The sequence below is a fragment of the Xiphophorus hellerii genome, chromosome 1 (assembly GCF_003331165.1).
Source record: "Xiphophorus hellerii strain 12219 chromosome 1, Xiphophorus_hellerii-4.1, whole genome shotgun sequence".
NCBI lineage: Eukaryota > Metazoa > Chordata > Actinopteri > Cyprinodontiformes > Poeciliidae > Xiphophorus > Xiphophorus hellerii.
This window is the reverse complement of record NC_045672.1, coordinates 22003489-22013660: the sequence shown is the minus strand read 5'-3', so window position 1 is coordinate 22013660 and position 10172 is coordinate 22003489. Positions and strand designations below refer to the sequence as shown.

The following is a 10172-nucleotide window of genomic DNA, read 5'->3' as shown; positions in this document are numbered from 1 at the left end:
ACATTCACATTATTATTTGTTTTTCAGCATGCTTTGAGCAAAATGCACAACAGGTGTCTAGCTGCACTATAGAAAATAATATCAAATACAAGCTGCAATAAAGAAGATTACAATAAATTTACCGTAATGCCTTTCAAATGTACTTATTGTACATACACACACACAGACACATCCCTACACATACACATATGTATGTATATATATATATATAGACCAAAAGTACAGACCAAAAGTTGGACACAACTGTGTGTCCAATCTTTTGGTCTGTACTCAATACAGACCAAAAGTTTGGACACACTTTCTCATTGAATTCAATGAGAAGGAGTGTCCAAACTTTTGGTCTGTACTGTATATATATATATATATATATATATAATTTTTTTGTATATATTTTTTTTATATACTGATGATACTTTATCCTTTATGGTGATTATGCGGACGGAAGTCAAGTTCACTTGTGTATTGTCCATATCAACTCTGGCACATGGTAGATTTCTCAGTCTATCTTCTTTCCTTTTGCGTTGGAGGTGAGATTTTGATGTTTCTCCTCAGTTTGTCCCAAGCTGAATCTCTGTAATAGTTCCACAGCAAACAAGGGAACCACCTGGCCAAGAGGAAACAGAGAAACACTCAATTACTGTGTCTGTAAGGACATCTACTGGCCAAAAATATCACTCTCACGTGTCTCTCACACATCTGAGATAATGAAACTAGTTACATTTATATTTCTAAACTTCCAGATATTTGGTCAAATATCTGGAAGTGTAAAGAATATTATTTCTTCATAAACCACCAGTGATCAGGTGCAACATTTCTGGCAGTGGAGTAAAGAAATTAGAAGAGGTTATACAAAAATTAAGGTATACTTGTAGAGAGCTTTAGGAAGACCTGGAATTGGCAGGTACACCTGCAAAGCATATTCATCAATCCATGCAGACAGGTTTCTTTATACAATAGACAATCTGACAGTGCCCTAATAAAAAAGTTTTTTTTGCAAAGTATACAACAGCAAGCTTTTTATGTCCCTTTCCAACTCACATGTGCCATTATGAGCTTCCTGGTTTTAGGTACGTTTGGATCTGGATACTCTTCCCCAAAGCAGAGCTCGATCTCGTGTGAAGGTGTAGGCCCCTTTCTCTGTAAACTGTTCTGGAGTTCTGTAAATTATATATTCATATTGGTGTTTTAAGAAGAAATGTTTTTTGGGGTTTTTTTTATTTAAAAAATTCAGTTTAGCATTTTAAATTGTATGCATCTTGTGTAATACCATTTAGGAATGAGGGTATATCCATCAGTTTGCAGGTTTTTTCACGTTCCAGTTTGTTTGGCCTGTCAGCATGCTGGGCCAAGGGACCACTCCAGTACACCCTGCCCTGGCAGAAGCGCTTGATAAATACCCCATCTGGTGCCACCCACAATAGCACACCCCTTTCCAGGTGACAAAGAAGGCGATTCATCGCTTCTGCCAGGCAATCTGGAAGAGCTACAGAGCCTGGGGAGGGGAAAGAAAGCTGCTGGGCAGAGCAGGGTCCGTAGATCTGTTCATTTCCCAAAGGAACATGACCCTGGAGGATAAAGCATCCGTCTAGGCTCTCCGTGATCACTTTCATCACTGTCTGGCCCTGGTACAATAGTCTCACCTCCATGCGAAAGTCTGTGCAAAAAATGCAGTTAACACTGATAAAGATCAGTATGAAAATACATGTGTGCTAAAGTAATTATATTTATTTGAATACTTATGATTTTCTTACCGGTTATATTGAGGATGGGACTGAAGAAACTTACTGGATCAGGAGCCTGAATTAGATTCTTTTTCTCTGTTATCTCACAGTACATGTGCTCCCTCATCAGGTCATCTGAAGAATAAAACACATGAGAACATACTCAAGACAGCAAGTTTGGAAAGTAGTTGCTGATGTTTTTATTTTCACAAATTCACACATCCATGTGGGTGTTGAAAATGATATTCATTTTAGTTTAAAGCAAGCTGATTATTAATTTGTCATTATACCAAACAGCAAGAGCATATATTAGTTGCTGGTTTTTTGTATTTTTGTGGCATACAGTTGTTGGCCACCGGTCATGTATCGACTTGTCAGGGATGAGAAGGTAGATGGCATTGCACCCACTTTGACAAACAGCTATTTAAAAACATTGGCAATCTTTGCTTTTTGTGTGTGCTGGAAAGATTTAATTTTCACCATTTTTATTATAGGTGAGTTTACATAATTTTATTGCTCTATATTATATATATTATATTACATATTTTAAAGAAATATTTCAAAACTACCAAAAAAAAATAAATAAATGAATGCACAACAAAACAACAGGGTGTTTTGTAGATATGAAATGAAAATATGTTGGAATAATGTTGGGGAGGGGAAGTACAGAACACCAATGTTCGAGCTGAATTAATTATAGAAAGTACTTGTAGCCTTAAGATTTTTAAACATTCCTTAACATATATCATCAAAAATATGTCCAAATTCAAAAGAACAGATTAAAATCACACAAACATGTTATTGCCCATTTAACCTAAAACCATTGCAGAACCAGTTTTGATCAGGACAAAATTGAATGGACAAGGGTCAGTTACAGGTATTAAAGTATAGCAAAGTTTTAAAAAGTTTCCAAAAATGCAGAGAGACCCAAGTGGAGCATGGACTATAACATAAAGCTTCTTCTCACCAACTTGTGTTTGCACTCTGCTGCTCAGATGGGTGAACAAAGTGTTTAGAATAATTGGGAAGTGTTTCTAGTTGCAGACTACATGAACAGTCATGTCAGATCACAAAAAAAAAAAAAAAACACGCAAGGTAACAAAGACACATGTCGGAAAGAATATTACTGATTATATGCAATTTGTTGGAAATAACATGGGCAAATTTAGAATATGGTCTCACTGTAAGGTTATGTGAATAAATAGATCTATAAAATCCAACTGGTTTAAATGTCAAGTTTTTTTTTTTGTAGAAAGAAAAACACTGCTTTCCAGTCCAACCTTATTATTCCTGTGCAGAAGAGTGTTATTAGAGTTATTTAGCAAATGTATCTGCATCTAAGCCAGATGCCTTGACATTATTGATGGAACAGTACAACCTGACATTTATTGGTAATTTCAACCTCTACAGGAAAATATCAAAACATCTTTCTGAAAAGAAATGTAATACATGCACACTGCAAATGTATTTATATCACTTATACTTTTTTACATTTTGTAACTTTATAAGTATTGTATTCACACCGCTTTACTATCCTACCCCTAAATAAAAACCAGCCACTGCAAACAATTCCCTTTAAAAGTCACAGAGTTAGTAAATGGATTGCATCTGTATAATATTAAATTGCAGCTTAGAGACAGCTGTTCTGCGAAGGCATTTGCCATCTTACCAATACATGACTGTCTATCTGAATTGGATAAAGAGAGCATTAATCAAAAAAGCACTCAAGATGTCCATGTTAACTCTGGAAGAGCTTAGAACACCCATTAATCTGGACTTTAACATCTCTCATTTGAAGTTTGCTACAAGTCACATAGGGAACACAGCAAATAAGTGGAAGAAGGAAACCTAAATCAAAAGTTTTGGCCTACATGCAAAGCTCTTTTTGCAGCTGAAATATAGCACAGTTTGAAAAAAAAATCCTTCAGAGGCTGCAAACATTTGATATCTGAAGACACTTTTCACAGACTTTCTGGCCTTCAGTTATTTGCAAAGAAAATAAACAATTGTTTCTGACATACATAAAGCTGATAGAGACATCCCAAAAGACTTGCTAGTTCCAAAGAAATGTTGACACAGGCAGCTAAATACAAATGAACATCTCACCATTAGAATTTATTTGGATAAAATATTATTTTGCCTACCACTATGCACTACTTTGTGTTAGTCTATCACATAAAACAGATTCAGGTTTGTGGAGGTAGTGAGACAAAATGTAAAAAAGTCATGGCGGCACCGCAAAGTAAAAGTAATTTGTTCGCAAAATCAGTACTAACAGACAAGCCTTTCTAGAGATGATCTGCACAACTAACCAACAATTAACTAGCAGGTATGCTTCCAACTATTGTTGTGCTTGTTATGTGACCATAATTACACTCTCTAAAAGTTAAACTTTGCTGCCAATAAAACAGCATAGAAAAATCATTTACCTCATTACCTTGCATGTGTCATATCACCTTCCAAGCATGTGTATCTGCTTTCAGAGTGAATTGCCTGACATTTGAAAACCAGTGCATGTTGCATAATAACAGAACCAATCAAAACCAGAAGTGAAACCTAACTTATAATATTGCATTAGAGTTGTTCGGTTGTTTTAACTTAAGAATGCAAGAGAAAGACCAAGAACATCCCCGTAGACATTTGTGCACAAACACCCAGTTGTGATGTCCCTTAAGACTAAGAGCGTTTCAGAAAGGAGAACAAGTTTCGTTGATGTCATAAAAACATGAACATGCCTTACTTCAACATTCATGTCTTGAATATAACTTTTATATACACAAAAATAAAAAACTAAACTAAAAATAAATAAATGACACATTAGAGGACATTTTTCACTAAATCATCTCAGCAGATCAAACCCTAAATTACTTCCAAAAACTTAATCTACATTCTCCTATGATCTCCTACACGATTTATAGGAAAATTAAATAAAATGTTTGGTGAAGCTATGATGCTTTAAAGTTACTGATCCAGGCATGTTTTGTTTGTAAAAAGGCCAGAAAAAACTTTATTAAAATTGGGATAAATTATGTAGTTGATAAAGTCTGTGTTGCTGGTTGATAGATGACGGAAATATACACCTCCGGAAAAAATTAAGAGACCACTTAAATTTATCGGTTTCTCTGATTTTACTCTTTATAGGTATTTGTTCGAGTAAAATATACATTGTTTTTTTATTCTGTGAACTACTGACATGTCTCTGAAATTCAAGCAAAAATATAGTATTTATTTGCAGAAAATGAGAAATGGTCAAAATAACAAAAAAGATGCAGTACTTTCAGTGCTCAAATAATGCAAATACAACAAGTTCATATTCATTCAGAAACAACAATTCTAATGTTTTAACTCAGGAAAAGTTCAGAAATCAATATTTGGTGGAATAACCATGAGTTTTTTTCAATGGGGTTCAATGCAATAGGCTCTTTTTTTCCAGAGCTGTAAACATACAGGTGCATCCCAGTTAATTCAAAATGTCTTAGAAAAGTTAATTTATGTGTTATTCTAATTTTTAGAGAAACTAAATTTTGAGTTTTCATTGATTATGAGCCATAGTAATTCAGACTAAAGGAAACAAATACTGGTAATTAATCAATGAGTAACACTTTTTGAATTTAGTTACTGAAACAATTTAACCTTTCAGTGATATTCACTTAGTGGCATTTGCAGATGTGTCAAGAGGAATTTCTAGCATATTTGCATGTATAACTCTTACCAGCACATGGTTTTTCTTCTTTGTGAGCTTGAAGTTCTTCCTTTTGACACTGAAGTAAGAAAAACAGAAACCAAAGTTAAGGAAGCATCTAACAAAAATCGGAGCAGGAAGACTTGATCATTGAGATTTTCCCCTACTTAGCCTAAAGATATGTTTTCAGATGGAAGAAGACTTGCAGTTCAAGTTAAGTGCTACTGTTAAATTAAGAAGTTGACTGTATCTACCTCTTTTTACTATCACTGACCTTAAAATGACTCATGATATATTCATAAATCTCTTTGTAAAACTCCAAATTATTCATCAACTGTCAGAAGTGACTGTTCTTGTCTGCCACCCCAACCAAACAAACCACTCACAACATCCACGCCAACCAAAAGTATTCTTTGTGCCTCGAGACACATTTTATAATTACTGTCTCGTTTTCTGTATGAGTGTATTTCTCATCTTACCTGATTTTCTGGATAACCAGGGCTTCTTGGAGATAACTTCACCTGCTTGAACACATATTTTGTCTGAGGATGTGCTGTGAGAGAGGGAAGTAGCGAGCACAAGTGAGACCAAACACAACAGTTTGAATTCAGAAAACAAAACAGAAAAGACAAAGTCGGTTTGACCAAAGCTAATTATTTGTTTTTTTTACCTCCCGGCTTTGACAGGCAGACATCCTGTTCAATTCGATAGACCTTGTATGGTTCAGTGATGTCCAGCTGGTTGCGTTCAGGAACCTCCTGGAAGTCGGTGCTCTTGTTAAGTGCACAACGGAGTCTGGTTTTCCACATTGTGGGATCAGCTCTATCCCTGCCCTCCTTGTATTTGCCTTTATACATGGCCCAGGCCTGTGCAAAAAGATACTGACTCAGAAAACTGTCCCAAAAAAACTTACTGTGTAATACAATGAGAAGTAGATAATATAATTTCTTTTTTTTTCTTGTCATATTAGCTTGAATAATATCAATCCATGGTATACTTGAATCCAAAGTAATCAGACTAAAAAACAGCAAAAAATATAAAACCAATTTTCATTTCATTTTTGAATATGTAAACATTTCCACCTCGTTCCTGGAAAACAACAACACAATAAATATTTGTGCAGGTCACATCATACTTCAAAGCAGGAGTTTCAAGGAGGAGATCTAGATGTGTAGATATTAGACACACCAATCACTCAGTCAGAGATCAGAATAAGACAATTTCTCCCTAATTAGCTCTGATTATGGATCAACAGCTCAAACAACAAAAAAAATCCTGTCTTATTTTTCCAGATTTATTTAATAAATGAAAATCAGAAACTCCCACCATTTAGTTATGTTAGGTTAACCTTTGTAACACCATAATTTCACATTTGACCAAATTCAGGGTTTTGGAAAGGTGCCGAAACGTTCTGTAATCCATAAGAACCTGGAATGTCATTGAAAAGGCATTTCATTATCGTTACTGGGTGATAGTATCTCACTGTAGTTTGCAAAGGCACAAATTTATTCTAAATTGTTGGTATTAGTGTCTCAAAAGCTCAACTATTAGACTTTTATTTTAACAAAGACAATCAACCCAATTTGTCCAAATTACAGACATTTGACTTCCATATTGATGTATTAAAGTTATGATATTGAATGTTTAAATAAGCACAGGAAATAATTTAAATCTTGTCCTTTAAGGGCTTTTTGTTTAATTTTTATTTTTCCCCCCAAATAATAGTCAGTAGATAGTTTTGATTTGATGTAGGTATTCCACATATTGGTTTATGTATTTTATTAAACATAACTGGAAGAAAAAAATAACGCGCTTTGAATCACTTGTTTTTTCAACGGAAAGGTTTTTTTTTTTTTTTTACCTCTTACATTTTTATCTTGCTTTCCCCCTAGCGGACTTACGACCTAAACCCCTTATTCATCTTTAAAAATAAAATAAAATAAAATGGGATTTTAGAATAAACAGTCAAAAAAGTATACTTTAACACTTACGACACCCAAGTCAAACATTTTATAAGTTTGCCTGTAATCACATGTCATAATAGCGTTTGATAGGATGACAGGATAGACTTTGGGTAGGATTTTTAATTGAACTCAGTTTGGGTTTCCTTCGCTTACCATTCGGTGGGAAAGCAATGTTGTCCCCATTTCAGAGCTCAGTGAAATAATCTGCCTAAGTAACTCAAGGCTTTTCGGAAAGTGAAACATAAAAAGTGTTGACCTTAAAGAGAGCCGCATCCTCCGTCTGCTTGTAGTCCTTCTTGGCTGCGTGCTTCCAGGGGATCCTGAACATGGTCTTGCCCTCATCCTCCCAGCACAGGCCTTCATATTTCCCACTCTCTATCTGAGCTACCAGCCACTCTTTCAGGTGCAACTTGGCTCCATCCATCTTCAGCACATGTTGCGTGTCACAGGAACAACAGTCCACGGTTCAGGACAGCTTCCGATAGTTTTACACCACTTTTGCAAACATAAGAAGTCTGTATTCTTTGGTCTGTCACGCCACTCGAGCTCTCCTTCCAACAAATAGGAAAAAAAGGTACAATAAGAAGTCAGCCAATGAAGCTGTTCAGTTTTACACCTACTGAGTTCATCGGAAAGTTAAATGGAGAAGTCGCAACTAAAATTCGGAGCGCTTCCACAAGCGAAAGCGAAAGCTTTGAAGCTATTTTTATGCTTTCGGTTTCCACACTTTGCTCTTTAGAACATTTAATCATTTCCAAGTAAAGTAACCTTGAGTATCTGATGGAATACTGTTTAAAGGATAAGCAAAAACTAAAATTAAGTGAAAATATGTAGTAGATATGCCATAGATGTCTGCTTTTATTACAACAATTAAATTGACTTTAGAAAAAAAACCACTTGTTATCCTAAAAGCAAGAAAAGGAAAACGTAAAATATGAAAGGTGTTATAATCACACATACTAATGCAGAAAAGGAAACCCACCTATTAATTAGTGCCTAGAGGAGAACATAATAAAACCGCACACACAGTTAAGCAAGTACACGCAGCCACTCATAACGAAACGTTCCTGTGAAAATGAAAGTATGTGGGTGGTCAAACTTGTTTTTTTTTTTGTTTTTTTTTTTCTGTCAGACGCTCCTCCACCTTTCCTACCTAAAGAGGATGCGACCTTTCTTTAAAATTGTTCATTTCAGCTCGTAGTAGGCGTAAGACGGGACTGACAAAAAAAATAAGAGATAGAAAACCGCAAGTCTCATTTAGATGACAAACAAACGCACTGAACAGTTTCCACCAGCAGATGGCAGCATAGAGCTGTGTCGTTTTCACATAGTAGTAAACTATTGAGCAAAAACTTGATATCCGAGGCACACCTGTTTAACTGCCTGTAAACACAAGCATCGAATCAGCCAATCACATTTGCATTTAGGGAACAGGACGCGGTGAAGACGACTTGCTGAACTTGCAATTTGAACTTGCTGAAGTTCAAATTGACTATTGGAATGAGGAAACAAAAACATTTCAGTGCCATTTTTTAACATTACATTGTTGTTGGTTGCAGGTAGACTGGACTAAATAGTTAAAATGCTGATCTATGGGGATTTTCAGAAAAAAACCCATCAATCAGGTTTATAGAAAATGTTCTGGAAAAAAAGAAAAACAAAATCTAGGGATTAAAAAGCCTTGGTGTCAGAGATCAGAGGAGAATGAGCACTGGATCAAAATGGTAGAAAGGAAACAGTAACTTGAATTACAACTTCTTTCAATCAAGTTTTTTGGAGTACAATCGTATGCTCAACATGTCAAGTCTTGAAACCAATGGACTAGTAGAAGTACAGTCAGCTATTGGGACTAGAATTCACAAAGAGTCACTATTATGAAACAACAGCAGATTAGAAGAATGTTGCCTAGCTTAATCATTCTCAATTTCAGCTGCAACAGTTCCTTTTGTATTAAATGTGTCTGCTTGTTATTTTAGCCATTTTTACTTTGTTTCTTTGCACAAATAGGTTTGTCAAAAGCTTCATTCAACCTAATGGCCAAATCATTATCTAGATCTCTATATTCTGAGCTAAAATGCTGGAGCTGGAGACTGTGTCCACTTCTTTCTTCTTACAAGCCTTACACTAATACTTGAAGTCTGTGTTTCATCAGTAATTTTTGCAACTTTGAAGCACATCTTTAAAAATGAATGAGATTTTAAGAAGTTACAAGTTCAGGGTATAATTTGTGGAAGTTATTAGCCTGGCCATATGCAGTTCTGCTCAATTCAAATCTCACTTCACAGGGCTTTCTCCCATTCACTTGGATTTCTCTTGTAGAATATCTACTGGGCAAATCAGCAAACCGAAGGGAAAGTTGAGAACAATGTCATTTTTGTACGCATTTATAAATTTTTTTTATTGGATTCTGCCTCAAGTGGACGATGTGAACAAAGCCGTTCAGTCCGTGTTGTTCAACTCAGCACTTGTCTATTCACAGTGAGGGATGGTTGTTTACACCGCAAGAAATTTCTGGTAAGTTTCATAGCATCAAACAGGAACATTACAGATGCCACAAAAGTTAGTGATTGGATAAAGTTTTAAACTTCAAAGAGTCCATGCCTCAAGGAAGTGATCATTTCTCAATAGCTGAGATTCCAGATCTTGTGTACAAAGTAAATAGTGAAGAATGGTTTCTCCCAGGGTCAACATATTTGCCCTTTATATTTGTCATGTGAAACAATGTCACTAATTAGTTTTGTTGCCTTTGTCCAATTTTATTGTGACTGTTCAGCAGTAAAACATAGTTGAAAAATTGGAGCCCAC

The 10172-nt window shown here is 35.4% G+C and overlaps 1 protein-coding gene across 1 annotated transcript; it reads right to left on the bottom strand.

Moving 5' to 3' along the window:
* Positions 1-441: 441 nt before the first annotated feature.
* On the bottom strand, positions 442-8236 carry irf10 (interferon regulatory factor 10). Its single transcript, XM_032564683.1, has 8 exons — positions 7624-8236; positions 6074-6269; positions 5883-5956; positions 5434-5482; positions 1752-1856; positions 1268-1654; positions 1039-1157; positions 442-604 (listed from the first exon to the last, which is right to left on the bottom strand). Exons 1-8 carry the CDS (start codon positions 7789-7791, stop codon positions 497-499), a joined length of 1206 nt encoding a protein of 401 aa, XP_032420574.1. The 5' UTR covers positions 7792-8236; the 3' UTR covers positions 442-496.
* Between the last annotated feature and the right edge of the window lie 1936 nt (positions 8237-10172).